The 23,592-nt window shown below is 41.3% G+C and overlaps 2 protein-coding genes across 6 annotated transcripts in view; both read left to right on the top strand.

Moving 5' to 3' along the window:
* Positions 1-3,243: 3,243 nt before the first annotated feature.
* Positions 3,244-10,880, top strand: Xcr1 (X-C motif chemokine receptor 1). Its single transcript, NM_001106871.1, is given in 2 exon segments — positions 3,244-3,335; positions 6,733-10,880. Coding segments are annotated over 2 exon segments (1,017 nt in total). The 5' UTR covers positions 3,244-3,319; the 3' UTR covers positions 7,734-10,880.
* A 317-nt stretch (positions 10,881-11,197) lies between these two features.
* Positions 11,198-23,592, top strand: part of Fyco1 (FYVE and coiled-coil domain autophagy adaptor 1) — a 67,684-nt gene continuing 55,289 nt past the window's right edge. Inside the window, 3 exon segments of one of the 5 annotated variants that reach the window (NM_001106870.2) lie at positions 11,449-11,722; positions 19,589-19,708; positions 21,237-21,386. In NM_001106870.2, coding sequence (NP_001100340.1) covers positions 21,332-21,386 — 55 coding nt within the window. In that variant the 5' untranslated portion in view covers positions 11,449-11,722; positions 19,589-19,708; positions 21,237-21,331. 5 annotated transcript variants of the gene reach the window in all.

The raw sequence follows: 23,592 nt of genomic DNA, 5'->3' as shown, positions 1-23,592 counted from the left end.
ACCCTACATTTCCAGACCTTAGCTACAAATCAGGTAGCTTAACCTAATGGAAGCCAATCGAAGAAAATTCACCTCTCTTACAGTCACACCAAATGCAAGTTTCTGGAGTCAGCAAGTCTTGTAGGAGGCAATCCTCTGTGAGTAGCTCAGATGCAGTGTAGGGGAGGGTAGACACACAGTTTGGGGATATTCCCCTAGTTGACATTTCTTGTTTTATCTATTACGTGATGGTAATATTTTCCATCAGAAGTTCCTCAGTTCTATTGAGATAGAAAATGAAGTAGTCCAAACAACTTCCTTCTTATGTCTGATTCAGCAGAGAAGGCTGGCAATCTGGACTCAGACTCTCAACCAGTCTCGTGCATGGCTTTATCAGCATAGCAGTGCAAACTGAAGTTCTGGGGCAGGAGGGGGCTTGGGGTGGGGAGAGCCATACCTGTGTAAATATTCCTCAAGACTGACTGACTGGTGGGTTGGTTGGTTGATTGATTGATTGATTGATTGATTGATTGATTAGAACATCTGTGATTGGAGAGAAAAATTACAAGTCTCGGGTCTAAATTATCTTGAGCTACTTTGTTCCTCTTAAGAGTCACTCATTGCCTTCCGTTGTGTTTGTCCTAACAGCTATCCTTATGACTATTAGATAAACCTTTTAGAAATGTACTGACAGCCTCTGACAACTCAAAGACTAAGAAAAGCAAGCGGAGAGCAGCTGAAACCCACAGCGGAGATTTCTCTACTTTGTTGTTTCACCAATTAACTTGATATTCTTTTTTCTCTTATTGTAGAAACTTCATGACACTGTTGTCACACTACTATTTGGGGGAACCTGATATCTATGTTCCCAGTCCACAGTCACTCATATTAATCTCCAGAATAAAATACTTTTCATTCTCTTTCAAGTGAGGGCTGGGCTTTGTGTCAACACTGTCCTCACAAACATAGTGGCATCAAATAAGTGAATTCATAAGTGATAGCTTAGAGCACCAAGAGATAATGTTCCAGGGAATCCAGATAGAAACTGTAAGGCTTCTTATAACATAGAATTCACACACACACACACACACACACACACACACACACACACACACAGAGAGAGAGAGAGAGAGAGAGAGAGAGAGAGAGAGAGAGAGAGAGAGAGAGAGAGAGGATGAGGAAAACAACTTCATGAACAGGATCTCATAAAAAGTATAGTCTAGGGGCTGGGGATTTAGCTCAGTGGTAGAGCGCTTACCTAGGAAGCGCAAGGCCCTGGGTTCGGTCCCCAGCTCCGAAAAAAAGAACCAAAAAAAAAAAGAGTATAGTCTAAAATAGTTACACTCTACCTGGTATATGATTAGAAATCAAAAAGTGTTGGCTATAATTCATATACAAGCTTTGCCATAAACCCAGTAGGTGGCTTTGCTGTCTAGTTTTATGTCAACTTGATACAAGCTATGAACATCAGAGACAATGAACCTCAGCTGAGAAAAATGCCTCTATAAAATCTAGCTGTAGACATTCCTGCAGGACATTTTCTTAATTATTGATGGATGGGAAAAGGCCCAGCCCATTGTGGTTGGTGCCATTCCTGGGCTGGGGTCCTGGGTTCTATAAGAAAACAGGCTGAGCAAGTCAGAGGAATCAAGCCAGTAAGCAGCACCCCTGAATGTCTTCTGCATTAGCAGAAACCTGGACCTGGAGCTCCTGCCTCCAGGTTCCTGCCCTGACTTCCTTCAATGATGGACTATCCAGTGACAGTGTAATTCAAATAAACTATTTATTCCCCTACTTGCTTTTGGTAATGATGCTTATCACAGCAATGATAGCCCTAAGACAGTGGCATTACCTGTACTACCAGCATGTAGGAGACAGAGGCGGTGCTAGCAGAGAATGAAGGTCCCTTTTGCTAGTTCTTAGCCTCATAGATAAAGGAGCTTAAGAAAACTTGAGAACAGTTTTAGGGTTTGAGAGAAAAAAGACAGCAGGGCAGCAGCATTGTAGTTTCCAGGGAGACAGAACACCATGCTATTTGAGTTAGAGATCAGGAAGGCAGGCAGTCTCAGCAATAAAAGTTGGCAAGAAGCTGCAGGGGAGGGGGGAGGAATCTTTAGAGAAAAAAAAGTGAGGATGTCCAGAGGGAAGTGAAAAGAAGCTGGAAACCCTTTCCTCCTTTTGCAATAAAAAGTGGGAAATAGTATGTTTGCACTGCATATTATGCTGTATAGAAGTCACTGTGAAAGTCCTTTACCTAACTATTCCTGATCCTGGACACCAAGAGCTAAGACTTTCTTAAATCAAGCAGCAAATTCAATGAGTACAGATTGAAATCTGTAGCGTTTGGGGATTTTTAAGATTTATTTACTTTTATGTACATTGGTGTTTTGGCTTGCTTGAGTGTCTGTGGGAGGGTGCCAGATCCCCTGGAACTGGAGTTACCGCTAGTTGTGAGCTGTCATGTGGTACTGGAAATTGAACCAGGTCCTCTGGAGGGCAACCAGAGCTCTTAACTGCTAAACCATCTCTTAAGCAAAACTTGGAGGTTTAAACTCAAGCAACACAGCTGACAGTCTGGGTATCCAAGATTGCTTTGCTTCACAAAGAATGAACAACCTGGTGCAGTGCTTCAGTTTCTCTTACAGTTGTCCTTTGGTAGAGCCCAAACAGAAGTTGTAGTACTTGAGTTGACACGTTTTGGTAAGTTCCTGGGTATCATGCAGATTCAATCTGAAACCAGAGACCCCTGTGAATTCACCACAAAGTTGGGCCTAAATACCATCCCTGGAGCTCCCAACACAGCAACAGTACCTTTTATTTGGGGGTTATTTGTTTTGGATGTTTAGACAAGGTCTCACTGTGGCCCAGTATGGCCTTCAGCCTACTGTACAGATAGGTTTGCCTTAAATTCTGATCCTCTTAACTCTATCTCCTAAATTCTGAGATTAGGAATGAACCGCCACGCCTAGAAAGCAGCACTGCCTTTGATGTGACAATGTGACCACATCAGGTCTCATTTTACATGGGATTGCAGCTCACTCAGAGCCATGTATCCTGTTGAAGTTGGTTGGACCAAAAGATTCCCAATCCACGACTAAACAGTATTTTAGAGCTTTAAAGTTTGGACTAGAGAGCAGTTCATACTGAAACCAAACATAAGGAAACACTTAAAAAAAAACTTTAGCTCCAAAACTCCATCCTTAATGAAGAGGAAGTTTGAGGCCAGCCTAGACAACTTAATAGAACCTGAATCAATCAGAGGGTTGTTGCCTATATGAAGCTCTAGCACTAGAAGGGGAGAACAAAGGAAGCACAAAACATACAGACTTGAAAACGTGACATGGACTCAGACTCAGGTGAGTTCCTTTGCATACATTGTAAACTTACATTTTCTTCTTCTTTTAATAGCCAGCATCAGGGTTCTGAAGCTTTGGTGGGCACCAGAACCACTTAACGAGCTAATAAACCCTAAGAGTTCTGAGGCTTGACTCTGAGATTCAGATTCCTTTTATCTGGGCTTTCCCACGAATCTGTACTTCTAGAGAAGGCAATCTATGTACCTTTCCTTGAATAGAACAGGTATATGTTTTCCTTGCTGAAAGAAATGGAGGGGGTTGACTCCAAGTTGCTATGTAAGTTATTATTTTTGATGGCTGAATAATTTAAAACTGTGGTTCTCAACCTAAATTATCTCTAAAACTAAATTCACTCCTCTAGAATTGAGATAAATCATGGGGATGGTGAGGACGGAGGGCAATGGAAAAATGGAAGCCAAATCCCTATTATATGTTAACATAAAAATAACAACTTCATTTTAAGGAATACAAGCAGTTTTCTCTGTGCCAAATATGAGTGACCATGACCCAGTGCGTGGAGTAAAGTTATCATGAAAGACTTGATGTACTGGGGACAAAGATACATGATGTTTTACTTTTTGAGACAAAGTCTCACATAACCCATATTGACCTCAAATTCACTGTGTTACTGAGGATAGCCTTGAACTCTTGATTCTCCTGGAAAACGCCAATACAGCAAGCTTTTACATGAACCTTTATAGTCACAGAACAAGAGCGTCATAAACTAAGGTCTTGACTAAATATATGACTGTATCCTCAGGAAGGCAGCTACAGAAGGACATAGAGATTTCCTATACACATCTGTCTGAGATGGTGTGGCCTTCTCAACATAACATACATGCTCAACCCATGGTTGAGCTATTATATCAAATACAGATGGATGCTAATAGAAAATGGCCATTACAACACAACAGATAACTTTTTTATTTGCACCATTCCGTCTCTCCACAATCACAAAACCCTAGTAAGGCAAGGACAAAGAGTCTTAAGGCTCCAATATACAGAAAACTTCAGTTCACTACTTAGGGAACTAGAATTTGCCACCTGTCTCCTTGGAATCCCAAGTTTTCCTAGCACAAAACAGGATTACCTCCAAATTTTCCATGAAAATGGAATGGTTTTGTGAATATCCAATATCATTTTTGCTTCTAACTTGTTGAAAGCTTGTACTGAGAATGGATGTTAAACATTGACAAATACTTTTGTGCATTTAACAAAAAAAGATAATGTAGGCTTTATTTTTGTTCTGTCAATATGGTGACCTAAATTGTTTAACATTAGAATATTTATGCAACTTTATGCTTCTAGGGCAAACTTATTTAGTCATGTTATAATATGTTCTAAAATATATTACTGGGGCCAGAGACATGGCCAGGAGACAAAGTTGCTTGCTACCAAGCCTCGTGGCCTGAGTTCTATCCCAAGGAGAAAAACAGTTTCGCAGGCTGTCCTTTGACCCCCAAATGCATACCATGGCAAATAGGTGATGCGTATACTCACAAACTCAAATAAATAGTTTGGAAAGAATATTTGTGTTGAGGTAAAGCTGTATGTCAGTTGGTGGAGCATTTATCTAAAGTGGACAAAGTTCTGGATTTAGTCCCCAGCAATGACTAAAGCTGTGGTGACACAGGTCTTGAATCTTGGCAGTTTCAAAGTAGAACCAGGAGGATCAGAAGTCAAGAGCCTTGGCTTATAATGAGTTGGAGGCCAGCCTGTTTCAATAAATAGAAAGAGAATTTTTGTGGCTGTATTCATGAAGAATATTAGGCTGCAGTTTTTGTTTATTGTAAATTTTTCATCTGATTTGGGAATCGTGGGTATACTTGCCTTATAAAGCAAGTTGAAGGGAATATTTATATAAGATTGGTGTTATTTTTTTCCTCAAACATTTGAAAAAATTCCTAACACTAAGCTATGCCTCCCTTTCATGAGGCAGCACTTCAAATATCAATTCAGTTCTTTCAGATATCACTAGCACATTTATGGTTCAAAGATAATCATTTGAGCAAGATATATGGGCAAAATCTGGAACTTTCTTTTTTCCCCTTCTGTTATTTACACCTCTCACTTTCTAGTATTTTTAGTTGCCCTAAATCTGGTTATCTGGTTCTTCAAAACAGAAAAACAATTCACTATCTGTCTAGCTTATTCCATTTAACACAATGATCTCAAATTGCATTCATTTTCCAGCAAATGACTTAATTTTCTTTATGAGTAAAACTCCATTGCAAAGCATTTAACTAGGGACTTACTTGACAGTTTAGAGAGTTAGTCCATCATGGTGGAAGTAGACAGGTATGATATTGGAGTAATAGCTGAGAGTTTTACATTCTGACTTACAGACAGCACTCAGAGAAAGGGAGGACAAACAGAGACAGAGAGGAACAGAGACAGAGGACAGAAACAGAGAGACAGAGAGACAGGAAGACTGAGAGGCTGGACCTAACTTGTGCTTTCAAAAACTCAAACCCTACTCCCAGTGACACATCAACTCCAATAAAACCATACCTCCTAATTCTTTTAGACACACTAACTTGTGTCTGAGCATTCAACTATGTGACCCTATAGGGCCATTCTCAGTCAAACCACCAGAGTATACAAGCCACTTTTTTTCTTTATCATTTCATCAGTTGAGAGATAATCTTTGGCTTATTCTGAATAGTGTCATAAGAAACATAGATGTTCAGGTATCTCTGCGTCATATAGACTTAGAGACCTTTGGGTATATACCCAGGAGTGGATCATGTGGTGAAAGAACATCTATAATGATTCCCATGGTGTTAAACCACTTTACATCCTACTAGCAGCAATAATGGTTCCTCTTTTCCCACATCCTCACCACCATTTGTTGTTTTCACAATAACAGGCACTCTTGACTTGAGGGATAAAATATCAGTATGGTTTTAATTTTCATTACTCTCATCCCTAAAGATGCTAAATACCCTTTATGGCTTTGATCATTTGCACTTCATCTTTTGAGAATTGTCTTTCATTTCATATTAGATTATTTATTGATGGAGTTGTTTGAGTTTTAAAGTTTAGTTTTTAAAATTCTTTATATATTCTATTATTAACCTTCTGTCAAATGCATAACTTAGCAAAGATTTTCCTCCCATTCTATAGACCATCTCTTCATCTGATTGCTTCATTTGCTATGCAGAAGCTTTTTTGTGACTGATGTAAATCAATGCTGTGTGTCCTTGGTCAAGAAAGTCTATCTACAGGGGAAAAAAGTTCCTTAATGACTTTATGTAGTGGCCCAATTCTCAATCTTGTTATAAATCGCTCACCAGTGGAATCTGGCCCATGGACTTTACTTTTTTGCAGCATGGATCATCATTATGATCTGTATTCCAGTCATGTGGATTTAAACCCAACGTGTCTATCATTTCAGATGCTCTCAGTATACCTGCCTCCTGGGTCCAGATGGAGTCCTCTACAGTCTTTGATTATGATAAATCGAATCTTCTATGTGACAACAATGTCATCTTCTTTTCCATCATCTTCACCATTGTCCTGTACTCTCTGGTATTTCTCCTCAGCCTGGTGGGTAACAGCCTGGTTTTGTGGGTCTTGGTGAAGTATGAGAATCTAGAGTCACTCACCAATGTCTTCATCCTCAACCTGTGTCTCTCAGACCTCATGTTCTCCTGCCTACTGCCCGTGTTGATCTCAGCACAATGGGGGTGGTTTCTAGGCGACTTCTTCTGCAAGTTCATCAACATGATCTTCTGCATCAGCCTCTACAGCAGCATCTTCTTCCTTACCATCATGACAATCCACCGATACATGTCTGTAGTGAGCCCCATCTCCTCTCTGGGCATCTATACCCTCCGCTGCCGCATGCTGGTGACCACATCTGTGTGGGCAGCCAGTATCCTGTTCTCCATCCCTGATACTGTCTTCCACAAAGTGATTTCCTTAAAATGTGACTTTTCTGAACGTCATGGGTTGTTGGCATCAGTCTACCAGCACAACATCCTCTTCCTCCTCTCCATGGGGATAATCTTGTTCTGCTATGTACAGATTCTCAGGACCTTGTTTCGCTCAAGGTCCAGACAGAGACACCGAACGGTCAGGCTCATCTTCACCATCGTGGTAGCATACTTCCTCAGCTGGGCTCCTTACAACCTCGTTCTCTTCCTGAAAACTGAAGTCATCCAGCTGAGCTGTGAGGGAAGACAGCAGCTGGACTTTGCTATGATCATCTGTCGCAATTTGGCCTTCTCCCACTGCTGCTTCAATCCAGTGCTTTATGTCTTTGTTGGGGTCAAGTTCCGCAGACACCTAAAACGTCTCCTCCAGCAGGTCTGGCTGTGCCCAAAGACATCCAATCCTGTTCCATTCTCCTACTCCCCTGGTACCTTTACATATGAGGGCCCCTCCTTCTACTGAGAGGAGAGGATGGGCACATGGAGATGACTAGGTGAGCTGAAGGAAGACAAGAAGAAGTGGATCAGGAAGGAAAATATAACAGTGGAGATACCAGCATTGACTACAGAGGTGTGGAGGAAAGACATGATAGCTCTGGGAAAGTGGCTTCCAGCTGGGCAATTCAAAGCAACACTTCCTGATGAAGCAACACTTCATCATTCATTCTTTTACTCAGACATAGATTGCTTATCAGTGATTGGTCAAAAGATCCTAAATGGAAGGATTTCTGGACTTGAAGTTAATAGTATGTGCTAACTTTGAAGTCAGGTTTCTGGCACATAGGGTTGTCCCAAACTATTTTTTTTCCACCTTGGTGATGGCTAACTCTGTGGTTCTTAGCAGCTACTGAAGAAAACGGTCTCTTCAGGACAAGAATAATCACATCTTCAAATAAGTACAGTCACAATGAAGTCTAGACCATAAAATCCCACTAAAATGAAGATAGTACTGTATTCTGGCAACAGCTGCTAACACATAAACTGGCTTTTAAACATTTATCTCATAACTGAAGGAATGGATGCAAAATGTGTTACTGTCTACACTAAGTAATTATTTGGACAATACAAAGAAGAATAAGATATTGTTGCTAACTTCCAGTTGACACCAATCCATCCAAGAAGATCCAGATAAAAAAGTCTACTTAACAGAGGCATTCAAGTTGAATATTTCTCTGTCATTTCATCTCTTCCAAATTGAGAAAGATGATTTCCTCCATCTGGATAATAGTACCAGCTTCCCCCTTTTAACCAAGTACTGCATTCCCTTTCCCTAAGTTCACAGAGCCAGGTTCTGTGGATTCTGCGTTTCCAGGATCTCTCCAGCTTATTCTCACGATCACATACCGGTGACTCCACCTCTACTATGCTCTCTATTCCATAGTGTCTTCCTTTTGCTTCTTTTTTTCCTCTGTTCCTTCTCCAGGAAGCTGCACGCCTGAGATTTTTCTTTTATTTACAGCTTCTCTGTCTGGAGTTTTTCTTTGAAGCTTTAATAAAATTGTCCTCAAGCTTCCTTCTGAGTTACTTCTTAAATTCTTTTATTAATGAAACTAATAACCCAAAAAGAGGACCCAGATTTCCCTGATAATATAAGGTGACTCCATCAGGATGCTCCAGAATTTCAGGTAACATTATTACCTTTGGGAAGTTTAGACTGTTATGTCTGCATCCAGGGCCAGAGACAGAACTCAAATCCTGTTCTTTCAACCAAAAATAAATAAAAACATATAACAGTAGAGTTTGAAGAATTAATGAAAAAGTTAAAAGCCATAAAACAGCTATGGTTTACCCAGAAGAAGTAACTTTCAAGTGGATAGAGAGATGGCTCAGCAGTTAAGAGCACTGCTATTCCTCCAGAGGGCCTAAGTTCAGTTCCCTAAGCCCACATGGTAGCTCACAACCATTTTTAACTCCAGTTCCAGGGGAATCCATTGCCCTCTTCTGGCCTCCTTTCCTTTGTAAACAAAGATGAACATTTCATATATCTGACAATGTGTTGGTTAGAAATGCCTCAGGAACCTTCTACTTCATCCTACTTTATATCCTGTCCATTAGCCAGGTGAACTTGGAATTCCTTTATGTCTCCAAGACTCAATCTCATCTTTGAAGAGCAGAAATCTCTATAGCACAGAGCTGTGTTGAGTTTTAAACATGATGCTCTATAGGTTTTTGGTTTTGGTTAGGGTGTGACATACTAGGTTTTAAATATATACAACCATCTACTGCACAATATTTTGGTCAAAGTTGGATCACATATGACTGTGGTCCCTTAAGACTAAATCATCTAGTGATGTCATAGTCATCTTAATTTGTCTAACTATACCCCAGATGAATTGTCTATGAAATTCTCAAAAATGCATCATTACCCTTAAATAACTCATGATTGTTGGAGGTCCGTCTTCCTCTTTTCTGTAAACTTATTTGGGGTCTAGGTTTCAACAAGGGTATTTGAAATCTTTCTTATAGGAACAGGACTGAGGATGAGGGTTCAGAGACAAGAGTCATGTGACTAATCTTGGTAAATCAGACTCTGGAGACCAGCATCAGGGTGTAGATCTGGGTTTATTGCCCAGCACATTAGCTTATAGAGAGTGTTTGAGCAATCCCAAGCCTCTAAATCTTTGGTCAGTCATAGCTCACCACATCTCAGCTCCAATAAAAGCTGAGATTGAGGAGGTAACTCAGAGAGGGGTTGGGGAAGCATCATCACCTATTGGGACGTCCGTGAACACTCAGAAACAACCGCACTGTCCTGGCCTTAGTTCCTTTTTGCTTTCTCACTGGTGTTCTGGAGCCATCTTAGATCTAATGCTATGTACGGTAGATGAGGACTCTTCAAGTTGTCACAGGAGCCTGTGGCGCTGTGTGCTCTCCATCCCACATTTTTTCTTCACAAGGTTGTCTTCCACATCCCCCACACTCTCATCCTTAAACACCCCAAAGCTGTTCAGACTGTGGTAAGAGCAAGTTTTTCTTAGTTCACTATATTGATAAATCTTCATTTCTGATGTCACTTCCTCCCACTTCTCCCCTTTTTTGTTTTCCTTTGTTAACAGAAAAGGGAATCATTTCTGTTCACGAGGTTCCTTTTTATCCCCATCTACAAACTGCCAACTCCATCAAGTTAATGTTGTCTCATATACCTCTAGTATAAAAAATGAAATTAACTAAAAAGATTTATTTTTCCTTCCTGTATGAATATATCCTGAAAACCTGGAATGCTGAAGTCTGGCAGATGCCACTATTTTGCAAAAGTACACAGGCATTTCTAGCTAAAATGGCAAAAAGTAAGGCAGAGTGAGAGGCCAGCCAGAGCTAAGGAGCAGAACCTAATCACGGGCTGACATTCCTACGTACTGTCCCATTTCTTTAGCATGTTCATCGATACTGGAGTCGGAATGCAGTGTTCTCTTTCATCTAGCTTTAGGGTGCTTTGCAACTCAGCAACAAGGAAACACAGGGCTGAGGAAGCTAAACATGATAAGTAGTTCATTAGCACATATTTTCAAACACTGATTTTTAATTCTTTGTTAAGGAGGGGAATCAAAAACTGAGAACTTAGGTCCAGCAATACACACTTAAGTTCAGTTTTTTAGTTAGATAAATAAAAATTAACAACACAAAGATACTAATGAGATTATTTTCACATTGGAGGATTTCTGAATCAGGCACATTATTTTATATTTATAACTCATGCACAGTCCAAAGCTAATCAGCCACATTGCAAGTACTTAATAACTGTAGACAACAACACTAGATCAGGTTTCCAAACACGACTTCCGCGTATGCAAAGCCTAGTAGGTTTCCAGGAAGTGGCGTCACGTCGTGAAGCATGCCGGGAGTCGTAGTTATTGTCCATCGGCCAGTTGCACCCTATGGGAGTTGTAGGCCACCTGTGAAGCATACCGGGAGTCGTAGTCCGCGCGCGCTCTGGGTGTACTGGGCGCTTCATGGCCGCCGGCACTGCGCTTGCCTACTCTTCCGCTCGGCCCTAGAAAGTTTCGTTTCTGCCCAGCGGTGGACCCACGAGCGTGTAAGTGCCGCGGGCGCCCAGACAGACATCGGGGACACTGGGGCTGTTCTGGACGCCGACGCTGAGGCTTCGAGGGGGCGTGGGTTGTCACCTGTTGCTGAGGCTGTCCCCTCCCACACAGGGCGCCTGCCGCCGCGGGAGAACCCTCTCGCCAGAGGGGTTGGCTCCAATACCTAGGCTGTCTGTGGGGCCGTAGAAAGACCCTCAATACTATCCCAAGATCTGAGCCGGCCGAGGGGGGTCACCCTGTGGAACCTCACGGTGAAGCCGCCCTGTGAGGCGGAGCTTCGGCAGTTCTCCTGAAACCCTAGCACAGGAGCCAAACCCTAAAGTTCTCGCGGTCAGTGTGGCTTAATCCCTAGAAAGCCAAAACCTCCTCTCTGCCTGATTCCTTACGCCCCTTCGATCCAGGGAACACAGTCTGTGCCTTTTTGTGTCTTCGCTGACTTTACCCACTGCCCTTGTGCTCAGATAGTTCAAGGTAGCTCTGCGGTGAAGTTTCTGGAAACACTTGTAAGACAGCTTAGTGTATCTGGTGTGGTAGTTTGTCCTCTTGGCACCCAGGCTTGGGCTACGCATGGGGGACGGGGCGGGGGCGACATCCTATTTTCATAAAAGAAGAGAACATGTGGTTGACACTTCAGCCAAGGTAGCTTCCTAGTAATACTATGATTCTTTGTGCCACTCTTCAGTGTCCCCACTGCTGTCTCCTGCAGAAAAACAGCACTTGTTTCTTTCTGTCCCTGTGCTTGTTTGACTTACCACAGGTGGTTTCCTTTCTAGACAGAAATGGGTCAGGGGCTTTTAGGAGCAGAGGATCAGGACTTAATCTACTTATAGCCTCTCTCTGCAATGGTGGTCTGAAGCAGGTTAATTCCTCTGCCATCTGCTTGCTGCTGTTGCTGGATGGGGGGAAGGGAGCTATAGGTTTCTGCTTTTAGTTTTGCAACCTTCTGGCTGCCCTCTCTGTCTATGACAACCAGTTCTACTGTGTTGAAATGCAAAATACTGATTATGGGCCAGGATTGTTATCGTGGAAATCTGCAGAGTGCTGACTGTCATCCTCCTTTCACTAAAAGGATCTGAAAAAAACTATAGCTTTAGGAGACAGAATTTATCTGCTATTGTTTGTTTAGTGTTCATCTTTGTGTACCACTTCTTGAAAATTGTTTATTAAGAAAATAGATAACATATACAGAGCCTTGCAGTACTGTGTGTGTTCTTAATATTTTACTTTTTTTTTTTTTTTTTTTTTTTTTTGTAATTGGTTTTGTAACTTGGAAATGGCCTCAGGTTCCTTTGCCCCTTAGCCAGCAGGTGTTTAGCCCAATCCTTTGGAGGAGGATAAAAGACACCACTTGTAATAGCAAAATCATCAATAACATCTGGTGGCCTTGACTTCTGTTAGTCTTTGAGCCTGGAGGCCTGCTGCCTCCAGAACACAGAGTACTCAAGAAATGTCAGTCCTTATTCCTAGCTTCCCTTTACAGGGAAGGGTTGGCTGACAGGTCACCTCTGATTGCTGGAGATTTCAAAAACAAGATAAAACTCAAGATGGTTGTAGCAGTGTGAGCTAGAGAAAGCGTGTTGACTACCTATGATCTCATGCCGGGAGCCACTGGGAACTCAAGAGTTAAGGACCACATTCACTACAAGCATCCCCCAGGCAGCAGAAAGGGTCATAACTAGGGTTTGTAACCCCAGAGGTACCTGTAAGCAGAGGCCAGTTATCTGTGGCTATGTTGACATCTGGTCACCTAAGTGGCTGTTGTATTCTGCTTCTCCCAAGCAACATTTGAACCTCAATTTGAACAGTTATTGTGGGGTAGAAATTGGGGTGTTACTGTGAGTTTACACATGGAAAAACACTGTCTTCTTTCTAGTTACTTTTTGATGGATCACTAGAATTAACTGAAGTGTCTGTACTCTCCTAGGAGCATGGTTCTGGCCATGCTCAGTTGGACAAGAGGAATATTATCATCCACTTTCTAACATTGGAGCCATTTAGATAGCCTGGTGGTTATAGTGGCCACCAATGATCCTTTTTGTTCATAAGACTCTGTCATTGGAACAGCACTGAAGGCCCATTTTCCTTTGGTCCAAGTTGCACTGTCAGGAAGAGGGTATTTGCACATTGTGGTTTAGAGGAAATGTGTAGAAGAATCTGTGGTGTGAATACTGTACTGTGGCCTGGTGATTGGTTTCAGTATCTGTGGGCTGACCTAGCCAACCAGTAGCCTGAGGTACTACTGAACCTTTGGCCTGAGGCAGGACATCACATTTGGGATTTCTTAGCATCCAAAGAACTTGGCCCAAAACAACCATCCAAGCAAACTTTTTGTATGCTTGGAGCTAGACCAAGAACAAGTTCCCAGAAAGATTCAGTATAAATCTGGACAGTTGAACCAGAGATGGTCAAGTGAAATGAAGCTGTAATGGATTTGCTGAAGCTATATCCCTGGACAACCAAAGATTTAGTCAAGAACACATAGAAGGGGGTTGGGGATTTAGCTCAGTGGTAGAGCGCTTGCCTAGCAAGCGCAAGGCCCTGGGTTCGGTCCCCAGCTCCGAAAAAAAAAAAAAAAAAAAAAAAAGAACACATAGAAGATCCTTTCTTAGCTATTTTAGCCATTGAGATTATCTATTTTTCCCTTCCTCCTTTTTTCAACCACAGTTCTTAATCTGCATGTGAAAGAAGATAGAGGTTCACCTCCCCCACACTGTACCTAAAAAACCAGATGGAAAGTGGTTAGATAACCTGAAGTGAACTAAATGTACATGGAGTCTCACTAGTCATGCCATGATCCTTACTTATCACATTATTTGTTGAATAATAAAGTACATATAGCAGTCTAAAAGCCTGAACAGGGTACTAGTAAGGGAAAGTGTCTTGTCCATTCCTCCTAGCTCAAGCTTCAACCACCCTGGGTCTTGGGCTTATTCTGTTTCTATCATGCTTCTCCCTGGGCACATACCAGAAACCTGGCTCTAGATACCACCCTACCTCAGTTTGCCTGGTTGGTATTGTCAGATCCACACATCAGGGAATGGAAAATGACTCTGGGGAAATGTGTTACCTGTTAGGCTACCACAACAAAATGCCACAAATTAAGCTTAAGCAACAGTTCTAAAGTCCTAGATAAAGGCTTGACTGGTCCTGAGGCCTCAGCTGACCTGCATCTGGATGCTTTCTCACTGTATTCACATATCCATAGTGTTTTGTGTCTTCATAGTTCCCCTTACAGAAACACAAATCAGATTGGATCAGAACCTATCATCAAAACTTCATTTAATCTCAGATATCTTTCTACTAAAGACCTGTCTTCAAATATAACCATTTTCTGAGGTCTGGAGGTAAGGCTTCAACCTAAGACCAGGAGGTAGTCATAACACTGCCTCTAACCAAAAGGTTTGGTTACAGAAGGCTAGTGGTCTAGTGTACTGATTATTGTTATGGATCAAATGAAGATTTATGAGGAAGACTTCCCTAGAGAACAAACTGTGATACACACTTCTTTCTGTCTAAAATAAGACCAGAAAGACTAGAGGAATTAGGACAAGGTTCAGGGAGCATGACACAGATCTTGGTCTTGATAAAGGGCTATTCCAAGGTAGTCCATACCAACACAACTAAGAAAGGATTAATGGAAAATCCTGTCACCCCAGAAATGGGACCTTATGTAACAGACTTAGATGTGAACGACAGGTCTTATAGAAATCCCCTGAGCACTAAAAACACAGCAGATCTGTCTATACAGTCTAAGGTAGAGGACATATTCATCATCCATCACTGAATTATGTTATTCCACTCACTCCTGGAATTGTACCTCTGTAAGAGTCTGACAATAAAGACAATCTTCACAGTTACATTTTTAATGCACATAGTTTGTGCTCAATGAAGAAACATTTTTAAATTGAAGAAATAGAACTTTTCCCAATTTTATATTTTAGTTTTGAGACTATAATATAATATAATTACAATATTTCTTCCCCCCTTTCCTTCCCCCAAACCTTTTCCTATACTCCTCTTTGCTCTCTTTCAACTTCATGACCTCTTTTTTCACTAAGTGTTACATCAAATATATGTTCCTAAATATAACCTGCTCAGTGTGAATGTTACTCATGAATGTTTTCAGGGTGACCATTTGATATTGAAAGACAAATTGGTGTGCTGTTCCCTAGGGAAGACTATTTTTTCCACTCAGCATTCTCTAGTTGCCTGTAGTTCTTTGTGTAGAGTTGAGGCTTCATGGACTTTAGCATGTCCACTTTGACATGTTTTTTGTTGTTCTTGTTCAGCTCATAGTTAGGCAGACATGTTGATAAAGCTATCGTTGTCACTTCTACTTCACTAGGAGACAGTCTCACAGCAAACTCCTGGATCCCCTGCCTCCTAGAATCTTTCCACCCCCTCTTCTGCCATGTACTCTGAGCCTTACATTCAGGAGTTGTTTTGTTGATGTATCCATTGAGACTGAGCTCCACAAGTTTGCCTTTTGGTTGGTTGTGGTTTTCTGTAGTGGTCTCCATCTATTAGAAAGAAAAGTTTCCTTGATGAGGGGTTAAGACTACTCTTATCGCTAAGTATAAGGACAAATTGTTTAGATTGCTGAAAGTTTACCCATGTTTCCACTATTTGAAAGATTTTTATTATTTACCTTTTGGCATATTTTAATTCCTCAAGGTTGTTTGGTTTATGTACTGGGGATCTATATTCTGTCTCATTCTTTTGGCAAGTAACTTACTGAGGATTCTTCCTATACCTGAACTGTACTAGATACTGGGGAAATAGGAACAGTAATGGAGTTATAGAATAAGTAGGAAAAACAATAATTAAAGTACAGTAATATAAAATGTCTAAGAGCCATAGGAGAATATGACTAGGTACTCAGCATTTCATCCTAGATAAAAGTAATACTTTTATAAAACAATGTGTATAATCTCTTTTCTTCTTTGCCAGGAAGTTGGATAGCTTAAAGCATTTGGATAGGCTTAAATATAAGACTGAGTCGTTGGCAAGAAAGACTATAGCTACATGTATGGAACCTCCAGTGTTTTCTGAATTAGGGGAGTAATCTGCTCAAGAGTAGCTGTCAGGGAAAACTTCATCATTCTAGAAGTTATATAGCAACATAAGAAGGAAGTTGACCATGGTATGAAGAGTAAACGTGCGCCTTTCTGTGTCTTTCCTTGTTCATAAGGCCCCAGGTCAGGTTATAGAACTCAGAGTCCACAGGAGCGGTATCTTCCAGATGGCCATGTTTCCCCCAGGGAACTTTGGTGTTCTTCCTCTGAGGTGACTGCCCAAAGTGTAGCCTGTTAAAATAGCCAAATTACAGTTAGGAAGTAGCAGTGAAATAATTTCATGGTTTGGTTCACTACAACAAGAACTGTATTAAAGCAATGGTTCTTACTTAATCTATGGGTTGCATCCCCTTGTGGGGTCAACTGACCCTTTCACAGGGATCACTTAAGACTGTCAGAAAACAGATATTTACATTATGATTCATAACTAGCAAAATTACAGTTATGAATTAGCAACAAAAATAATTTTATGATTGGGGGTTATCAAACATGAGAAACTATATTAAAGGGTTGCATCATTAGGAAGGTTGAAGACCAATGGTATTAAATGGTCACAGAATTAGGAAGCACTGTCATAGACTCTGGAAAAATCAGCATGTGGAATCAGTGACCTGGGAACTTGATACCAGCCAAGTATAACCAAAGTCAGGTCTCAGAGAGAGTGGCATGGACGTGCTGTTATGCCATAAAAAATAGGCATTAGTTCCCAAGCACCACAAAGTTTTGTTGTCGTTATTGTTTGTTTGTTTGTTTGCTTGTTTGTTTGTTTAAAGCGGTCTCACTATGTAATCCTGGCTGGCCCAGAAATTGCTATGTAGACCAGTTTAGACTGTTAACTCACAGAAATATACCTCTTGAATGCTGGGACTAAAGGTGTTCACTACCACACACAGCTCAGCCACAGAAGTCTTAAAGGAACCCATTTTGTCTGTGCCATACCTTGTTTGATTGGCATACATCTTTTCCTTAAGGCCAGACTCCAGATAGCTAGAATCCAGGAAATCTAGTGGATTGTATGATACACACATGGTCCCATCCCCAGCCTGGATGTTAGCCACAGTCAGTTGTTCTTACCCAGTTCCCAAGTTCCCTACCCCAAAAACATGTACCACCCTTCTTTGTAGCCCTCATATTGCCTGAGCATATACAACCCTGGGCTTCATGGATTAAGTGTGCACCATCTCCTTTGATGATTACATCTGGAAGCCACATGACCTGGGTTGGCAGTAGTGGAATGAGTCATGCAGGAAAGCTATAGCGTTCACCATCACTGTACCTCCATCTGGCCTCACGCCTACCTGCCTCTCTTCAGGGACATTCTGGAAGCTCAGTGGTCATCACAGAGAATCTATCAGTCTCTCCCTTTGGCATACAAAAGTAAATTGTCCCTTTTTGAGCACCCTTCATGTTTTAAAACATTATCACAGTACTACTGCTTTGAGAGGAGATACAATTTAGTTAGGTGAGTTTCTGTTTATTACTGTTGAGGTTTGTGTTGAGTTTTTTTTTTCTGTTTTTCATTTGTTTGTTTAGGTTTTTTTGTTTTTTGTTTTTCAATACTGGGGTTTGAATCCATGAGTTTGATCATCCTAGGTAAGCACTACCAGTAGCGTTACATCCGTGTCCCTTTTTTTGTTTTGAGATAGAGTCCTTCTGTTTCCCCATTTCATATATCAAGTATTCTGATTTCTCTGCCAATGTTTTACCTTTTCAAAAACATTGTTTTAACATAAGCATAAAGTATATAGCCTTTCCAGGAGTTTCTTTAACTCTGGACAACACTTTGAAGCTCAATGCCTGGTTGAATATTTCTATGATTTATTCCTCTTTACTGCCAAGTACTCAGGAGCTGTTATCTATAGACCTGCATGGGCCAGTTGTACTCTATCCAGATGGTTTTCTCTTATTCTTCTTGGTAGAAAACTTCTTAAATCGGTTACTATTGCTATGATGAAATACCATAGTCCATTACTGAAGGAAGTCATGGCAGGAACTCAAATGGGGCAGGAAGCTAGAGACAGGAGCTGATGCATAGGCCATAGCAGGAAAGTGCTTATTGACTTGCTTGTTTCTCATGACTTGCTCAGCCTGCTTTCTTCTAACCCCAGGACCCCAGTCCAAGGGTAGCCCCATCTTCTATGGCTGCAGCCCTCCCACATTAATCACTAATTAAGAAAATGCCTTACAGACTTGTCTGCAGCCTCATCTTATGGAGGCGTTTTCTCAGTTGAGGTTCCCTCCTCTCAGATGACTGTAGCTTGTGTCAGGTTGACACAGAACTGGCCAGCACAATTGATACCTTGCCAACTTGACACACAAACACATCACTGCTAAGCTACAACCTTTCCTTTCTTTTTTTAGCTGCAGTATTACACATTAATATCAACTTCACAATATAAAATATTTTACAGACTTAAAAGTCTAACAGTCTTATAAATTCTAATACTTTAAAAGTTCAATCTCTTAAAAAAAAACTGGTCTGCCAACTAGTAGGTTCGTGTAAAATCAAAAATAAGTTAAATACTTTCTTACTTCAAGAGAGAAGAGCCAGGGCACAGTCAAAATCTGAACAAGCATAGCCAAGCTCCATTGTATACACACCTCAGTGACCAAGGTCAAGCATAGCCAAACTCCATTCTATGCATACCTCAGTGACCAAGGTCTGAAACCCACTCACCATCTGCTGGGCTCCTCCAGAGGGCCCCATAGTGGGCTGGGCCATCTCATATAAGTCACTAATTAAGAAAATGGAATAAGCTTGCCTACAGCCTAATCTTATGTAAACATTTTTTCAATTGAGAGCCCTCTTCTCAGATGACTCTAACTTGTGTCAAATTGACATAAACTAGCAAGTACAATAGCTCAGCTTAAGCAAAACTGGACTGTGCCTTGTGAGCCTCTCTACCTGGAGAAACACTGGGACAAGAAACAGACTTCTCATAAACTGCTCCTATGTCTAGTCTATTATCCTCGATGAATGGTACCAGTGCTTGTTAGGGGCCTTTACTGTGATCTGACTCTTTCTTTCTGGGCCTGAGAAGCTCTCTGTGTTTTCACTGAGTCACAACTGTGCTGGCTTGTGAGTTAAAAATAGACCCTAGGCATCTGTTTAGTGACAAGCCTCTGCTGACCTGACCAGTCACTCTAATGCTTATAAATATTTGGAGTTGTTTATGGGTTAGTTGCCATTTCCTTTCCAGGGCTTCCTTGCCCCACCTCCTGAAACCAGAAGGGGGCCATAGTACTGAGTGAGTGAGAGCTGGTACCTGTTAGACAGATTCAAGGTAACATGTTATTGTGAAATGCTGAAGTTCAGGATAGTTCCTAGGAGCCAGTAGAGCCAGTAGAACTTTGGTCATTTTCTGTAGTGATAATTGTGCTGTCTTACTGGTTCAGCGGGATTTACTGAAAAAACCCCAGGTTTGAAATCACATAGAAGAGAAATCAAGCCAATTCTACTCATTTGCCCTAGGCCTTAGGTTACAGAGCATCAGGTAGGAAAGGTGTTTACCATACCATGATGACTGTGAAAAGTGCTGTGTGAAATATGTACTAGAGCCCTGGGAAGGCTCTCAGTAATATGGCTGCTACTGTCCTTACAGCAGACATTGTGCCTTTGCACAGAATACTTAAAGGGCAAATTAAAGCTTCCTAAAGGCCTTGATGTCCAATTGTGTGGTCAGAACTCTTCCAGGTAGGTATTCATGTCTCTTTTTGTTGGTCTTCAAACATACTGTGACCTTAAATGACATTAAACAGCTGCCCAAGAAGTGCCAGCTGTAAACTCTCCAGCTGGAGAAAACCATGACTGAACTTAAAATAGGACCTTGTCTCTGGTCTGATGGGAGGGCTATGCAGGCCCAAGGGTGGTATGTCAAGCAATATTTTCACTCTCAGGCTAGCCAAACATGAGGAAGAGGAGGTTCAAACCTCTGATAATAGAAGAGCCACCTTTTACTAGGTATGCCAGGCTGTTCCTGTCAGAAGCCCTAGGGTATGTATACCCCTGCCTCTTGGACCCCCAAACCCTGCCTGGTACTTCCTGCTGTTCCTTAGAAAGAAATATGAGAAAAATAGCTCTGAGCAGATCTGGCTACATGAAGTTTAGAGATGTCAGCATCTGAGATAAGCAGGTGGGAAAAGATGAAGGATCCATGGGAGACTTTTCTGAGGATTAAGTATGAGGAGGCAGTTTTGTCTCAAGAGATAGGAAAGAACAAGCTTTGCTTTTAAGTTGATCTTGCTTCTTTTTAAACATGCTTTAGTTAGTGTTTCTGTTACTGTGATAAAGACTATGACCAAAAGCAACTTGGTGAAGAAAGAGTTTATTTTATCTTAAAACTGTCCAGTCATCCTTTGTCACTGAGGGAAGCCAGGCAGGAACCTGGAAGCAAGAACCAGAACAGAAGCCATGGAAGAGTGCTGCTGACTGCCTCGCTCCTCATGACTTGCTCAGCCTGCTGTCTTATACCATCCAGGACACCTGCACAGAGGTAGCACTAACCACAATGGGATGAGCCTTCCTACATCAGTAACTAATTTCAAAAATGCCCCAGAAGCTTGTCCACAGGCCAGTCTAAAGGGCATTTCCTCACTCGTAGTTCCTTCTTTAATATTTCTAGCCTGTGTCAAGTTGACAAAAACAAAGAAACAAAAAACACAGAGCAGTCTAGAATCAAGTCATGATGTCAGAATATAAGTATATCAGAAGCAAACCTGAGAGTACCTGCTAACAGGATTCACACAGAAAGATCAAGCCATCTCCTCAAGAAAAGATACCTGATGAGTCCTAATACCCAAAGTGAAGGTCCTCTACACTCTTTAAACTATGGCCTCTTCCCTGTTCAGGTGCCACCATGGACTGAGACCATTGCTGACTGGCAGCCACACAGCACTGAAGTGATAACCTGCTTGGATCTACACGTGTAAGAAAGAGGAAAACTATGGCTTCTAGCAGCACTGAGACGCAGCTCCAGAGGATCATCCGTGATCTACAAGGTCTGGTTGAGGCTAGTTTTGTGGAACTTGGGCTTGTGCCCTGGATGTTTGTAGAATTCAGCCCTCCCCTTGTTATTCACACACAGGACACATCATATTGAAATATTTGGTTTTCAGATATCCAGTCTCTGTGAAACAGGGAAGACTCACATTCCTCTCAGAGCAACATAGATAGTTTGTGAACAAAATCAAATACTACTAAGAGGACTGGGGCTGGTTTCAGTTGGCATATGTGCTTTAAGCTGCCTAGGTGCCTTTTATGGAATCACCACTATCCCACACCTTGCTGGGCTTTGGTAAGCTTGGGTTTTAAGGGCAGAAACATTCTCCTCTCTTTAAACGGGAAGATGAGAAACTTGGAGATTTCATGTTACATCTCCCCACACCAGCCCTCAGCCATTGATGACCATTTCCCCATGCATTTTAGTCCTAGGCCTGCTTACCTCATGGCTTCCTGAGGGAACCACTTGGATCTGTAACCATTGAAGAAAGGCAAGGGAAGGGATATAATAGTCAAAACTGCAGCTAGACTTTGACAAAATAGCATTTCTGTGGACTGTGGGAGTCCAAGTTTTAGTCTTCTAAATGACTTCCCAAGGACCAGATTTTAGTAGGTCTCTCATCCCTATTACTACTGCAAGGCTTGGTTTTATAAGCCTCTGGAGCTCCAACACATTTGCCACAGAGCTGTGCCAACAACTGTCTCAGTGACACTTCCCTGACAACCTAGAATCTGGGCTCCTGACTGCTTGGGCTAAACAAACACTAGAAATCTTATAGTAAAGGCTGTTGGTCTGGGATAGCCTCCGTGCAGTCCACAGTCTGCATCGGAGATCCAAAGCCAACAAGGTCCATCCCACTTTCTCAGATTTGCTATTTACAGTGCTTTGGGGCCTCTGTTGCATGTTAAGTGTCCATTTTCTCAAAGGCAGACCAAAGGTGTTCCAGATTTAGATTTCGTTTGATTTTATAATATTTTTGAATATTTTGCAATTTTGTAATATTTTGCTGGCTGAACATCTCTTATTTAAAACTCTAAAATGCAAGACTTTTGAATTTATTTTGTTTCATGTGCATATGACATTCTGTAGTAACCTATGGAATCTTGTTTGATCCTGTGAGGCAGGCGCTATTGCTGCTACCATTTTGCAGTGAAGGAAATAGGCACAGTGGTGTATGTGACTTACTTACTATCACAGAACCAGTACAGAACAAAGCTTGCAGTTACACAGCACCAGTCTTACCTCATGACCACATTAGACTTTTCAGCTAAAATGTTTAGTGTTTTTTGTTTTGTTTTAATTTTTACAGATATACAGAGAAAAATAATGGCAATTTGGGCAAATCTATGTTTATCATTGGGTTTTAAAAGTTTTACCACAAAGTAGTCTTTTCTGTGTCACAGTGGGTAGTTTCCAAAGACAGCCTTATGTACCATATTAGCTGATGTCACAGAAATCTCAGAGGTGATTCAGTAGTCTTGAAACATTCATCCCATCTTCAAACCCAACCAACAAATGAGGGGAGCAAACTGCACACTGAGAAGTAAAGGACCAAGGTCTGCTTAGAGCTCTGGTGTTTGCCAACAGAATCTTAAGCTGAGTCTCTGACCCATGTCCCTTATCTGTAAAATGGGGGAGAGGGAGTTGATAATAAGAGATTTCCTAGCTTCCATGTTGTATTTAATTTTTTTCATCTTTTCTCAGTGCTAGAAGTAGAATATATATTATATAACATCTCAGGCTTATTGAAATAAGGCAGACACTCCATTAATGAAAAGTGCGTGCAAAGGTCTGATCCTTAAACAGATATTGTTCTCATTGTTACTGTTATCTGTACTCGATAAGTGCTCTAAAACCCGTAATTAACTTGTGCTGATAGGGTGTAGCGAATGCTGTGGTCTGTGCTAAAGGCTTGGCTCCCACTGTTAAAGAGAAATGGGACCTTTCAGAGCCTATTGACAACCAGTGATTAGGTCATGGCCGTAGAGTATCCTGGCTTTTTTTTTTTTTTCTTTCACTGTCCTCTGTCTGTTTTGGTTTGTGATTCTACAGTTGATTAATCCACATACCAACCATTTGTTGACTTGCTGTAAATATATATGTGTATGTGTATATATATATATGTATATATAGCTTGGTGGTAGACATGGATGAATTATAAAAAGTAAAATAAAACCAAACAAAAGAACCCACCCGTGCCCAGT

The sequence above is a fragment of the Rattus norvegicus genome, chromosome 8, assembly GCF_021556685.1.
Source record: "Rattus norvegicus strain SHRSP/BbbUtx chromosome 8, alternate assembly SHRSP_T2T, whole genome shotgun sequence".
Taxonomy (NCBI): Eukaryota; Metazoa; Chordata; class Mammalia; order Rodentia; family Muridae; genus Rattus; species Rattus norvegicus.
Note: the sequence above shows the minus strand (reverse complement) of the source record. Positions and strands in the feature narration are given on the sequence as shown.